This window comes from Caenorhabditis remanei, chromosome IV (assembly GCF_010183535.1).
Source record: "Caenorhabditis remanei strain PX506 chromosome IV, whole genome shotgun sequence".
Lineage (NCBI taxonomy): Eukaryota > Metazoa > Nematoda > Chromadorea > Rhabditida > Rhabditidae > Caenorhabditis > Caenorhabditis remanei.
In genome coordinates this window covers 1,107,607-1,123,005 of record NC_071331.1, presented here as the reverse complement: position 1 = coordinate 1,123,005, position 15,399 = coordinate 1,107,607, and the positions used below count along the sequence as shown (strand labels likewise).

The 15,399-nt window shown below is 36.5% G+C and overlaps 2 protein-coding genes across 2 annotated transcripts; both read right to left on the bottom strand.

Annotated features, from left to right (window-relative positions):
* Positions 1 to 3,689: 3,689 nt before the first annotated feature.
* GCK72_012187 (uncharacterized protein) lies at positions 3,690 to 5,277 on the bottom strand (the record flags this gene model as incomplete). Its single annotated transcript, XM_053728903.1, has 4 exons — positions 3,690 to 4,349; positions 4,573 to 4,864; positions 4,912 to 5,062; positions 5,106 to 5,277. 4 exons carry the CDS (start codon positions 5,275 to 5,277, stop codon positions 3,690 to 3,692), a joined length of 1,275 nt encoding a protein of 424 aa, XP_053583675.1.
* Positions 5,278 to 10,603: 5,326 nt separating this feature from the next.
* On the bottom strand, positions 10,604 to 12,205 carry GCK72_012186 (uncharacterized protein; the record flags this gene model as incomplete). Its single annotated transcript, XM_053728902.1, has 4 exons — positions 10,604 to 11,269; positions 11,461 to 11,782; positions 11,830 to 11,980; positions 12,079 to 12,205. 4 exons carry the CDS (start codon positions 12,203 to 12,205, stop codon positions 10,604 to 10,606), a joined length of 1,266 nt encoding a protein of 421 aa, XP_053583674.1.
* Positions 12,206 to 15,399: the final 3,194 nt, after the last annotated feature.

Genomic DNA, 15,399 nt, shown 5'->3' with positions numbered 1-15,399 from the left:
CATGAACGCAAATGGTGCGCAATGATACAACCTATTGTTGTTTTAATAATATTACTCATTGTGTAAAGTCTAAAAATTACAGTATCGATGTTTACAATGTAATAGAATGTTTAAAAAAAATTATAAACTATACAAAAACATGGAAGTAGTTTTTCAATTATTTTCTGAAAAAATACTAATTTTATAAAATTGTTTTTATAAGAATTTCTCATTTTTCTGAAACTGAGAACTGTTTTACTAACTTTTCACACAGAGTCAAATTTTGTCCATATGAATTCAAATAATTTTCCCGCGAAACCGGAAGCACAGTGAAGCGCGTTTGCACACGACTTGGCAGATTGCCAATTGAGTCGCCGATCAGCATAATGCGGCCCGCATGCGGGACTTATAACATGGACACAGTAAGACGAACGATAGGGAGTGAAATTTTTCGAATGAAGCTGACTTTTCTTCCATTTTTCTCGCTATTTTCGAGAAAACTTCGCATAAAAAATATCGAATTCTTCAAAAAAAAAAAGAAAAATTCAAATTTTTAATATACAAAAAAAAAATTTTAAAGATAATTTTTTTTTTGGAGCGCAGTTCCTTCATATGGACATTCTATGACCCTGTGTCTTCGAGAAGTAATTCCATAGTCGATAAAACTTCATTCAAAAAAAAATCTGATAGTGGGTTCACTGAAATTTCTGTTTCATAAGGCTGGTAGTTACGAAACCTTTATCGTCCAACTATTCCCACCAATTGAAATATTTTTTGCAAATAACAAAAAAAAGAGGAAAAATGTTTCAAAAAAAAGTGACTGACCTAATCCTGAATGAAAGTTATGATCTGGATGAATATTAGAAAAAACAGTCGATTCCCAAAAATTTAACGCCTACAATCGAGATTTTCGTAATCAATAGAACCTTTCCAAGCATACTGACAGATTCCAAGGTAATATACTCTAATATATCGGAAAATTTATTCTGTGATTCTGGAACAGCAAAAAACAATAGTTTCAGAATGAAGTGGTGTAAGTTTGATTCAGACATTTCTCACTATTTCAAACATTATGATTTTTGCTTTTTCTCGGCCATCCGTGTTCTCATGGAGTGTTGAGCTAGTGTACTTGTTTCTACACATAATAGTTTTTATTGTTAGCGAAACAACAGTAGGTACATCAGAATAATGCTGATTCAGATCAACATTCTACATATGTATGTCGCAAGTTTGGCAATGAACAATTATAGTTTTTCTTTCAGTTATTTAAAAAAAATATGCGTGAATCCGAACTTTTTTATACAAACCAATGAAAAATGAACTTCAGAAAAACAGATGTAAAAAAAATGGAGAAACAAGTCAGAACGTGGCATTATTGGAGAAGGTGGGTGGAGCCAACCCAACGGTATAGAGGTTGACGGCGTTGGGATGAACGTCAATTGTGAGACAGGTGTCTACGAGAGAGCAAATGCCTTATTTTTCAGAATATTCACCCAGTTGTGGTGTCGAAATATCAGCGTTGCCAAATGTCATGGTTCCCATACGTCTGGTTTCGAAACGTCCCGGAGTCAAGTTTGTTGATATTCAGAAATATATTTTAAATTGTTTAAATTGCAGTTCACATAAGAACTGTGACATCACAACATTTAGAGAATTTTCAGTTTCAAAACATTATTTTCAGAAACCCAATATGTGTTCAGTGATAAAACTGTTTTACGACAGAATGATTATTTGATTATTATTTGATTACAGGTGGAAAATTATTAGTGAAATAAAAGTTTACTTTTCCAACGACTTCCACCCTTCAGCTGTGTTTTCAAAAAATGCATTCTGAAGTTTTCAATCATGACAATTTTACTGACATGGTATTACTGTACACTCTGAAAAATGAGAAAAAATACATATTCTATGTACATGTGTTGTTGTTATTGCTTGATTGCCAAATAATTCCAAAATTTTTGGATATTTAGAAACAGTGAAATTTGATTTATCAAAGAATCAATGGTTCAAGGGGAATGATAATTCAGGAACTTCAAAACTTTTTTCAGATTCAAAACTGGTTGAAGAGCTAGTCTGTTCACGCTTTTATTGATTCTCCAACTTTTAAGATTAAAATATTTTCAACTTCCCGTCATTAGTTTTAGTGCCAAATTTTCAGTTTAAATTTCAGTTTGTGATTGGAACAAATGAGATTTTAGGAGATTTGTTTAAAATTCATGTTTATTGTCATTTGGTGCCTTATGTTGCAACACGCTGTTCAATTATGCGAAGGTTTTCCTGTTTTATCTGAAAGTTCATTCCCCCTTAGACTCCGCCTTGGCCGTACGAGCAACCGGGCAGCCTTGATTTTGACTTAATGCTTATTTTTGTTTTCAAATGAGCTTCAACCTCCCATTATTCACGAAATAAAATTTACCCCAAAAGAAAATCAAAAGAAAAGGATAACTTTGTTGTAGTAAGTAACTATGTAAGCAAACCATCTTATTGACTGTTTTTTGAAAGACGGCGATTAGGCAACATTTGAAACAGTAAGTATTGTTACATATTGATTTTTATACAATGAGAATGATAATCTTCAATTCTCACAAATTCGAAAATCCGAATCCTTATCTGTAAGAATTTGTAATACATGTCAGAACAGTACTCGCTTTGTCTGTTTCAATAAAGAGAAAAGTATTAATACAAATTTGCCTTAGAAGTTAGTAATCTTAAAGACTTCGCAGTTTTGAGAAAGTTATTCAAATTAATTTATACCGTTCACGTAACACAAAAATGAGATGAATGTGATACAGGTAGCAGACAAGAAACAAAAAATAATTATAGTGTTTCAGTTTCTTCAGAATTTTGAAATCAGATTTCTTCGTTTGCTGCATTAATCAAATATTAGATAAAAGTAGAATTTTATGTTTTTGAAGGTTTGAATAAAATATATTCATGTTTCATATTCTAGATTTGTGATTCTGGATGATCAAATATCCCTTAGACAAAACATATTTTTTCTCAGAATTCTCTATGCCAATGCTTCGATTGAAAACATATGAAAACAGCTGGTTGCAAATTGAACTGCTAGCTTTTGTCATTCAAAAAAAAACACTGTTTCAGCAACAACTCAAATTTCATAACTCACTTGGTAGTTGTTTCATGCGACCATGATATAATTTATGTTACCTTTTCAAATTACCTAATTTAGTTTAAATTAGTTTACCAATTATGAAAATTGACATTACAGTTTCATTTCATTAACTTTAATGCATTAAAAATTGCTGTCACGTTCCATTAAGTGTGGACTCTGAAAAATAAAAAGTTAGATTCGTCCTACGTATACAAGAAACTGTAACGGATAAACCGAGCTCATTCATATTTTTGTCTATCACATACTCTTTGGTCTTAAATAAATAATTATTGAATTTAATTTCTACTGTTGCAAAGTAAATGTAGATGACTCTACTTTTCTGTGTTTTAATAACATTTTCCTACTTTGAAAATGAATTATTTTTTAAATAGAATAATAAATAAACCAAAGATGAGCGTAATCTTTTTTTATTTATTTAAAAAAAACTCAAAACTGATAGTTATGATTCTGTCCAAAATCTAGACTTGAACTGCTATACAAAAAAAAACTTTTTTTTGCTTCGAAAAATTAGGGTTTTCCATTTCGATTAGAATAACATAAAACAAATCCGGGCTCAATCACTTATTGAAAAAATAACTCAAAACTGATAGTTGTGATTCTGTCCAAAATCTAGACTTGAACTGTTATCCATCCATGGTTGATTCAGTTGTCCTGGGACGATTGGTGTCCATGGAGAAGCCGGGGCATTAGGATGTGTTGATTGCCATGAGTTTTCCTGTAGTGGATGAATTTCAGTGATTCCAATAATTGCAGAACTTTCTGCAGCTGATGATGAAGAGTTCGTGAAACTGTTTTCGTTTGACTCCGGCAAGTAGGGCGGTCCTGAATTCATCGATGAATTCCAGATCGATCCATTGAACTGATATGAAGTGGATGATCCGTCAGTCGAGGTGCTGAGCTTTTTGACACCAGATTTTGTCCGTTTCGGAGCATTTGGCGACATATCACTTGAAGCTGAAGAAGAAATTGTGTTATCCATCGACGATATTCCAGAATCCAATGTAGAATTCACCAATGACTCGTCCGAATTCTTGGCAATTTCCTTCTTATAATCCGGTCTAGCAAATGGATTCAGATTTGTCTTCATCTTCCTAACTGCATCATTTTTATAAGATGTCAATGCAACGAACTGAGTCTCATCGATCTCGAATGTCTTCAGAAGTTTTTTGGAATGTTGTGATTGTTCGTAGTATACTGAAAGCACTGGGATGTACCGACAGTGGCTAGTGACAAGGAGCTGAAAAAAAAACCAGGTTTGATATCAATGAAAACTTGGAATATTGTTAGCACGAAACGCTTCTTTTAATCACGCTCTACCGAAACTGAATAAAATAGTGTGCAAGATTGAGCGACTCAGAGAAAAATGCATTTTTCAAGGACGTTCCGGTGGAGCGTAGATATAAGAACTGTGTTGAGCTAATAGAACTCACTGAATTGCTGCTCTCCTTGTTTAGATGTACCTGAGCTCTTCTCTTTCTCTTTGTTGATTTTTCATTTTCCTTTCTTTTCGCATTATCTTTTTTTCTGATTGTATGAATCTTGGCGTTTTTAAATACAATTTTCCCTTCTTCTGACGTTGTGAATATCTCATTACTCTCCAAATCTGTCTTCACACTTTTCCCGATTTCTTTCCATTTGCCACTTTTGTATTCCAGTGTATTCTTGTTCAGCCTTCGGAGCTTCAAACCGAAAATGTACATTGCAGGCTGTGGAAGACCGGAGATGATGTAGGAGAGGCATGGAAAGATTACTCTGGAACCGAAATTTGAAGGTTTTGAAAAATCAAAGGTGAACCTAACCGTCCAGTGGGTAGAGTGACCATCTCATTATCCAATTCATGGAAGGAATTCCACAGTTTTTCATCTTGAAGAGTTACTTTGATATTATCTGGTTTGATTTGCTCAAAGGGGATTTCTGACGGCGGAGGATTGTATGCAGGCGGGTTGAAGTCTGAAAATATTTTTCTATAGTGTGTAGGGAGCCGCCAACTTACTATTCATATAACCAGACCAATACTGGTTAGTTGCGTATTGCGTGTAGTCCTGGCCACCGTACTGCCCATTATTATGCGTATGGTTATTCCAGGCTTGGTGGTATTGCGATCCTGTCGGATTCTGGACAGTATCGGTGATTCGTGGGAAGTTGTGTTGGTAGTTGGGGTACATTTCTGAAAATTCGCGTATTATTGTCAAATAATAAAACAAGAAGATGAAACTGATAATATCACGGAAATGAAACAGAATAAAAAATTGAGGGGTGAAGCAACTGCGCTCCGGCGAACAGCGAATAGGGTCAGTAATGCGCGGGGACTTAAGACTGATGAATGTTGCGGACGTAAATTGTTATGACGTAGACATGCTCACAAGGGAATTGACTTTCCGTACCCGTTCAGAATTTTCTATAAACTTGCACACTGATAGTTTCGAGTCTGCTCTGAACAATGATGATAGTCAAAAAGTGCAAAACTCCCGAAAAAGTGAATTTTTTTGCTCCGAAAGTTGGCTCATTTTTCATCATAGAAAACGCGAGTGCCACTGTGGGAGGACTATCGGGTTTGTGAAGGCAACTAGCTGCCCTCTAGGTCAGCGGTTGAATGGTCACGTGGCAGAGTGGGGGACTGGTGGGAGGAAGGTCTGGGGATCGATCCCTTCACCTTTTTTCTTTTTATTTGCTTTTTGAAAACCGACTGTGGAAAGTTAATTACAGCTTTTTCGACCTATTCTATGAAGTTTTTATTCCGTTTTGAACTATTTTCTACATTATCTGAACATTTGCAACAAAATTTTTTTTTGAGAAAGTTTTGTGTTCTCATGATCATTCATTCATCTCCTCATGGGCTACCCGCTCATTTTTGAAAGCTTGTCAACCAAATTTTCTCATCTACTTTCGAATCAGATTTTACTTAGAATGACTGTACAGCAAGAATCCGGCACACCTACTGAAAAACCATGATTCATTAAAGAATTGCAAAGAGGAGTGTCCACCAATGAATGATCACAAAACTTTCTCAAAAAAAAATTTTGTTGCAAATGTTCAGATAATGTAGAAAATAGTTCAAAACGGAATAAAAACTTCATAGAATAGGTCGAAAAAGCTGTAATTAACTTTCCACAGTCGGTTTTCAAAAAGCAAATAAAAAGAAAAAAGGTGAAGGGATCGATCCCCAGACCTTCCTCCCACCAGTCCCCCACTCTGCCACGTGACCATTCAACCGCTGACCTAGAGGGCAGCTAGTTGCCTTCACAAACCCGATAGTCCTCCCACAGTGGCACTCGCGTTTTCTATGATGAAAAATGAGCCAACTTTCGGAGCAAAAAAATGCACTTTTTCGGGAGTTTTGCACTTTTTGACTATCATCATTGTTCAGAGCAGACTCGAAACTATCAGTGTGCAAGTTTATAGAAAATTCTGAACGGGTACGGAAAGTCAATTCCCTTGTCAGGGTCATAGAAACTCTATAAGAATCATCTAGTTAAATAGGCGCGAAGTTCAAAAAACGATTATCCAAAAAATAATTTTTGCGTTGAAAATTTGTATTTTTTCCCTTTTTTAATGAATTCGATGCTTTTTGAGAAGTTTAACAGAAAATAGCAAGAAAAATGGAAGAAAGGTGAGAAAAATGTAACTCCCTATTGTTCTTCTTTGTTAAAAACACGCGATTTGACTGAGCAGCGACTCAGCCTACCAAGCGGTGTGCAAACGCGCTTCACTAGACTTCCGGTTTCGCGGGAAAATAATTTGAATTTTGTCGTGTGGACTAAATATGACCACTGTTTCATATCTGCTATACTTGGTGTTACTGTTGATACTGTCAATTCTGCCGGAGCTAGAAAACGATTTGATGAAAATAATTACGTAGCACAGATAACTAAATTATAAAAAGAATAGAAGAGAAGGAAGAATGACCCAAAAAACTGCTCACCATAACGATAATGCGTGAGAATGACGGAAAGAAAAGTGTGACCCCACTGGAAGACGAGTTGTTGCGTGTCACACGTCACACTGACCTTCGGGAAGTGTACAGTATTTGTTTGTTTACATAGTGTACTGGGTCAGTGTCACACTTATCCACTCGCACTGTCACAACGACTCATTTGTATACCACAACACAGATATTACACGGAATTGTGAAAACTAATAGGAAGTCTCTGGGAAACTTGGTAGAAGAGGACAACAACAACCGGAGATCGGCTTATCTACAAATTCAATCAAAAACCACTGTTTCCAAAGTTTATTAAATTATTCTTGTCATGGTGTGGAAGAGGAAGAGAAGACCGAGAGAGCGAGAGAGACAGAAGAAGAGAAAGAAGATAGAAGCGGGAGCCAAGACGCCAGTCGGGCACGGGGCGCCGATCATGAGAGGTGACCGAGAGAACACCTCCTCGGTCACCCTCCTTTTATTCTATTATCCTTTCTGTAACACTAATATCCTTTTATTATATCTCTTGCATTTTAGCTACTCTCTTATGTATTCGTTTTATGTAAATCTTACTAACACTGTTTCTAAATAAAATCAATCATCGTTAACCTGTGTTCTGTTATGAATATGTATATGAAGCCGGCGCCTAGACCCCACCAGAGGTCTAGGCCCTGGCCCCCACAGACTGGAAGACATATACCACCAAGGTAGATGTAACATTCTGAACTTATCATTACCAGTCGGTTTACGTCGCCTAACGGCGACTAAACCTCCTTCCCTACACCACCCTTCTCAGTTTCACAGCGCCTGCGGCGCTTCTTAGCTGAGCAGTCCGTTCCGACAAAGCACAATTGTAAAATCTCTCCTTTTCAGACTCAAGTTCTACAAAGTTTCTCAATGACTTTTTATATTCGGATAGAATATGGAACTTAGAATAGGATGTTTTCGAATTTACGAATTTGAACTTTCTTCCTGTGTTTTCCTTATTTCGAAGCAATCTTACAGAAGAACGTGAACAGAGTTGAGCGGAATTCCGCCACTTTTTTCTTTCCGCTAAATTTGTGCCTATTTCCGCTTTCCGCCTTCCGCCTCCGCCGTTTTAAGAATTTTTTCCGCCTTCCGCCTAGAGGATATCAGCTCGAAAAATTTGATCGCCTACTCAAATTTACTGATATTTTAAAAGTTTTTTTGCAGCAAAACTAACAATTTTTACCAAAAAAAGAAATTTAATACAGATTTAACCATTTTTAAAAGCTTTTTACAACAAAATAAGGCCACTTTTTTCCAATTTTTTTCATTCCGCTTTCCGCCTTCCGCCTTCCTCCGTAAAATTTTGCTTCCGTCTTCCGCTTTCCGCTTTCCGCCAATTTTTTTTACTTCCGCCTTCCGCTTTCCGCTTTAAAAATGTTCATTCCGCTTTCCGTCTTCCGCCTTCCGCCATTTCAAAAATCGCATTCCGCTCAACTCTGAACGTGAACTTGATAACTCTTCTTTCTTCCCTCCCCAAAAGGCGAGTGATCATAAATACCGGTATGAGTTTTTTCTGATCGGCGGCGATGCCGCCTCCCTCCTCGGAATAGGGAAGACTGAGACGGTGTTTGAACAAACCCTTTTCCTAGAATTCATTTTTAGGTAGCCGAGCAACGACAAATTTGCTTATTCACAAACCACCATCACTACTTGAGTGGCATTCTTCCATTTATTCCCTTTTTTGTAGACTTAGGTATATGGTATTCTTTTGCGCTATTGCCAACAGGAATTTCGCGACCTCTTGACCAAATTTACATACGATTTTCTCACAAATGCAAGATCGGGTGCACAGGTACCGGACTGCGGGTGTCATCACTGTCAATTTGACAACATCTCCGACGATAACAGAACTATTGAGAAATTTTGGCTCTATTACAGTTTAGATGTCCTTTAAAAACTCAAACGTCCCTTAAAACACTTAAACGTCCCTTAAAACACTTAGGCGTCCCTTGAAACACTTAAACGTCCTTTCAAACTCTATTTTTTTAAACGTCCTTTCAAAAGTTTAGACGTCCCAAAACGTTTAAACGTCCTATAAAATGTTTAGACGTCCCTTGAAATCCCAAAACATTGTTCTGAAGATTTAAACGTCCCAAAAAACATTTAGACGTCCCAAAAAACATTTAAACGTCCCAAAAAATGTTTAGACGTCCCTTGAACACTTTCAGTGGCTTTTAGTGTTGAAGGGACGTCTAAACATTTTTTGGGACGTTGAAATGTTTTTTGGGACGTCTATATTTTTTTTGGGACGTCTAATTATTTAAAACCAATTTTTCAGACTTTAAGGGACGTCTTAATATTTAATGGGACGTCTAAACATTTTTTGGGACGTCTAAATGTTTTTTGGGACGTTTAAACATTTTTGAACATATTTGGGATCCGAAAGGACGTTTAAATGTTTTAAAGGACGTTTAAGTGTTTCAAGGGACGCCTAAGTGTTTTAAGGGACGTTTAAGTGTTTTTGGGACGTTCGAGTTTTCAAAGGACATCTAAACTGTAATAGAGCCGAAATTTTTCATCAAAATCACTGCTATTCCCTCCATTTAAATCAAATAGCTCCTCAATAAATTGCTTTCCCATAACAAAAAAGCAAAACAAAAAACTTTTCTGATAGGGAGAGGACGAACTCAGCACCACATGAGTTAGAATCATCTGCGTAGACCGCTACACCAAATACGCGCGGCCGGTGCGCTGTCGAGAATGCAGGAAAGAAACACCGAGTCAGTAGTATCGGATTGATATTTTGAGCTTTCTACCACCCTGTCGGGACACACCTTTTCACAACACTATTTACCGTTGAAATCGGTATCGTCTCCAGATGACGTCAAATTTGACATTTTTGAAAAAAGAAAAGTTCGGGCATCAACTAAGACACATTTCCAATACATCTATCCAGGTTTCATAAAAATCGGCCCAGTACAGAGGGAGTTATGGCTGGCGACAAACAAATACACAAACGGATCTGTTGAATATTATTAGTAAAGATTTTCAAAATAGTGTGATTTTTTGGTTTATCAATTATGAAAAGTGACATTACAATTTCATTTCATTAACTTTGATGCGTTAAAAATTGCAGACACGTTTAATAGAGAAAAGAGTATGTTCGGTAGAAACTTAATCTCAAGGTACAAAAACAAAAAAACTGAAACGGTTAAACCGACTTTACTCATATTTTTGTCTATCACGTACCCTTCGGAAGTGCATAAATTAATGATGAAATAAATTTTGACCATATCGAAACAAAGAAAGACTCTACTTTTCTGTGTTTTTAGTATCACTTTCAGAAAGAACATTCTTTAGATGAATTCAGTTTTCCGGTGTTTCTGCCACAAATAATCTTGAAAACTTATAGCTGCTTATAAAACGTTACTAGAACAAGTTTCCGACACATTCCACTATCCAATCAATTCCTTAAAATTTGTATCTTTGGGTTATTAGCTCAAAACTTCTGTTTGCTTTGGAAAATTAGATCTATTCAATTCAATTAGAATAGAAAAAGACAAAGAAGAGTTTAATCACTTTTTATTTATTAAATAAAGAACTCAAAACTGATAATTGTGATTCTGTCCAAAATCTAGACTTGAACTGTTATTCACCCATGGTTGATTCGGTTGTCCTGGGGCGATAGGTGTCCATGGAGAAGCAGGGGCATTGGGATGTGTTGGTTGCCATGAGTGTTCTTGTAGTGGTTTCATAGTAGCGTCTCGACCAGTGTGAATAGATGAACTTCCAGTAGCTGATGATGAAGAGTTCGTGAAACTGTTCTTGTTTGACTTCTGGTTTGCCAGAAAGTGAGACGGTCCTGAATTCATAGATGAATTCCAGATCGATCCATTGAATTGGTATTGGTTTTGAGAAATATCTGGATGACAAAAGTTGACATCAGATTTTGTCCGTTTCGAAGCAATTGGTGACATTTCACTGTAAACTGAAGAACCCATAGTGTTATCCATCGACGATATACCAGAATCCAATGTAGAATTCACCAATGACTCGTCCGAATTCATGGCAATTTCCTTCTTATAATCTGGTCTAGCAAATGGATTCAGATTTGTCTTCATTTTTCTAACTGCATCATTCTTATAAGATGTCAATGCAACGAACTGAGTCTCATCGATCTCAAATGTCTTCAGAAGTTTTTTGGATTTGGACTGTACGTAGTATACGGAGAGTACTGGGATGTATCGACAATGGCTAGTGACGAGGAGCTGAAAAAAACCAGTTTTGGTATAAAAGAAAACCTGGAATTGTTAGCACGGAACGCTTCTTTTAATCACGCTCTACCGAAACCGAAGAAAAATGTGTGCGAAATTTAGAGACTCAGAGAAAACGAGACATTTTTCAAGGCCGTTTCGGTGGAGCGCAGTTGTAAAAACTGTGTTGAGCTAATAGAACTCACTGAATTGCTGCTCTCCTTGTTTAGATCTACCTGAGCTCTTCTCTTTCTCTTCGTTGATTTTTCATCTTCCTTTCTTTTCGCATTATCTTTTTTTCTGATTGTATGAATCTTGGCGTTTTTGAAAACAATTTTTCCATCTTCTGACGCTGTGAATATCTCATTACTCTCCAAATCTGTCTTCACACTTTTCCCGATTTCTTTCCATTTGCCACTTTTGTATTTCAGTGTATTCTTGTTCAGTCTTCGGAGCTTCAAACCGAAAATAAAGGTTGCTGGTTGCGGGAGACCGGAGATGGCGTAGGAGAGGCATGGGAAAATGACTCTGAAACCAAAATTGGATGGTTTTGAAGATTCAAACGAAAAACCAACCGTCCTGTGGGTAAAGTGACCATCTCATTATCCAATTCATGGAATGAATTCCACAGCTTTTCATCATGAAGAGTTACTTTGATATTATCTTGATCGATTTGCTCGAAGGGGATTTCTGACGGTGGAGGATTGAAGGTAGGCGCGTTGAAGTCTGAAATTATTTTTCTATAGTGTAGGGAGCCGTCAACCTACTATTCATATAACCAGACCAATACTGGTTAGTTGCGTATTGCGTGTAGTCCTGGCTACCGTACTGCCCATTATTAAGCATCTGGTTATTCCAGGCTTGCTGGTATTGCGATCCGGATGTCCCTGCCGCCGGATTCTGGACAGTATCGGTGATTCGTGGGAAATTGTGTTGGTAGTTGGGGTACATTTCTGCATATATCAGTATAGTTGTCATTTTTCAAGCAGTAAAACAAGAAGATGAACCTAATAAAAACACGGAAACGAAACAAAATAAAAAATTGAAGAGGGGTAAGGCAACTGCGCTCCGGCGAACAGCGAACAGGGTCAATAATTCGCGGGAAAAAGATCGAGGAATTTGAATTCCTAAATTATTACGACGGTGACATGCTCAGGGCCATAGAAAGTATATATGAAGCATCCGGTAAATCAGCGCGAAATTCAAAAAAATTATCCGAAAAAACTTAGTGGAAATTTTAATTTTTTCATGAATTCGATATATGTTTTTGAGAAGTTTGAATAGCGAGAAAAATGGAATTCCCAATCATTCGTCCACGCTATAAACACATGATTTGGATGAGTGGCGACTCAATTGGCTGCATACCAAGTGGTGTGCTAACGCGCTTTACTAGACTTCCGGTTTCGCGGGAAAATAATTTGAATTTTGTCGTATGGACTAAATATGGCCACTGTTTCATATCTACTATACTTTGTGTTACTGTTCATACTCTCTATTATACCGTCGAAAAAAACTAAAAAAGGTTTCGGTATAGATTTGGGGAAAATAAGCACGTAGCAGAGATAAATTCCATATAAGGAGAAGAGAGACGAGAAAAGGAAGAAGGGCCCAAAAACTGCTCACCATTACGATAATGCGTGAGAATGACGGAAAGAGAAGTGTGACCCCACTGAAAGACGAGTCATACGTCACACTGACCTTCGGGAAGTGTACAGTATTTGTTTGTTTACATAGAATACTGGGTCAGTGTCACACTTATCCACTCGCACTGTCACAACGACTCATTGGTATACCACAACACAGATATTACGCGGGATTGTGAAAACTAGGGCTGTGGGAAACTTGGTAGAAGAGGACAATAACAACAGATGACACTGTCGATATCCTATCTTCAAACTCAATCAAAAAGAACTGTTTCTAAAATGTATAAATTATCGTTAATATTATCATTAATGTTGCAAATCCTGGGTTTAGAAAAATGAAAATAAAATTCAGCACATAAGAATGATCGCGTACAGTGCACAGCAGAACAAATCTTTAAAAAGTAAAGATTATCGATTGATTCGGTATGCAATTATATAAACTCGGCATCAACAGGGACAGTATACTAATTAGGGCGGTACACTTGAAAGTATACTGTATCCTAGTAACAAGACTTAATTATGAGTTTCTTGAAAATGACATCACAATTTTAGAAATTCAGATTTTTTCTGATTCAACCAATTATTAATTTCAGTTAGCAGAGCTATACGTTAATAGGATCAATCGTAGCTTTAAGAGATTTCAATCATGCCGCACACTTGTTCACACTCTCTTGTCCAATCAATCAATTTGTATCTTCTCCTAGATGTTTTCAAAAAGTCATGAAACCGTTTTTTTTGGAATAGGACAACTCTGTGACAACAGCAGTGACAGTATACTAAGTAGTACGGTACACTTGAAAGTATACTGTATAATAGTAACAATACTGAATTATAAGATTCTTCACAACAAGACCTCAAAATTTTAGAAGTCCAGTATTTTTTCTGATTCACCCAATTATTAATTTCATTTGGCAGAGTTATTCGTTAATGGCTTACATGCATCTTTACGACCTTTTAATCGTGTCATACACTTGTTCACACTCTCTTGTCCAATCGATCTTTTCATAGACGTTGTCACATTGCAAACATGTTACACAAAACATCCAAAATGATCGTAAATAAAACTGTATCTGTGTTTTCCAAAAGTTATGAAACCGTTTTTTCGGAATCGGATAAGTCTGTTTCAGTAAGAAAATAACTCATTATTATTCATACCGAAGTATTACATGACAAATTTTTTGTATTGAAACAATTTTATGAAACCAAAAGTTATTAGAAATGTAATGGCTAAACTCATAACTGTTAAGCTAAATTACAATTGAGCTTCAGGGATGCTATTAAAAAAACACGGATATTTCATGGAATTGTGCAAACTAAGTCTGTGGGAAGGTTTTTAAAAGAGGACAACAATAACAAATGATACTATCTTAACATTCAATCAAAAAAAAACTGTTTCTAAAACGTATACATTATCGTTAGTATTGTCATCAATGGTAACAATGTCGGTTTAGTTAAAATAAATATAAAATTCAGCACATACATTAGAATTCTATACAGCATACAACAGAGCAAAACTTTTGAAAGTATATATTATCGATTGATTTGTATGCAACCATAACAACTGGGAATCAACAATATTTAAAAGTTTAAAAAGTACATGGTTCTTGAAAAATAGTAGTATAAGAAACAGAAAGTAGAAAATGTTGCATGAGTTCTTTCCAAACCTAAATTAACAATATACTCTAAAAGTCTCCTGGTAGCGCATACATGTACCGTTACATTTGCAATTAATTATTACACATCTTTGATGGGAAAATGTTCAATCTTCACGTGTGTCCTTGTCCCAACTTTCGTGCCGATGAACTGTCATGGATTCCCACCGATGGGAAGGATGTAGTGAGAACAACTGCGTCGACGGGGATGGTAGGTTCAATATGAACATGCAATATTCACTTGAGTATATTGTCTATTTTTCAAATGATGACGAAAATTTTTATTTTTTATTTTTTCAGACTTTTTGCACTAAACTCATACTTTTAAATTTTCAGGTTACCGATCAACAATGGCTTTCTACTCCTGCAACACGTTCTGCTCCGCTCCGGACTCTCAATTTCCTGGACTGGAAATTATCACTGCAATCGATGTGGCTGGGCTTAAGGTATGTTCTTTTGATTAAACGGGCTCAGTAGGTGGGATCGTCACTGTATTTTTGTCAGTGTATTTTTGTCACTGTACTTTGTCAGTGTATTTTTGACAGTGTATTTTTGTCAGTGTATTTTTGTCAGTGTACTTTTGTCAGTGTAACTTTTTCAATTGATTCGATTTTCTTATTGTCAGATTCTTATAAAAGCTGGAGCAGTGGATCACATCTTTGAGAAACATGGACAGGGTTTCGAGTATGCAGCAAGAGGAGCGTTCAACTTGGAAGCAAGGGAATACCAAGTGGCCAACTATATTTAGGAGAGCATTCTGAATGCGACTGAGATATTTATCACGGACTAGAAACACATGTTGATTCAATCCTGGCTCCGGTCGGGTCCAGTTAGCCGATAGGTAGACTGA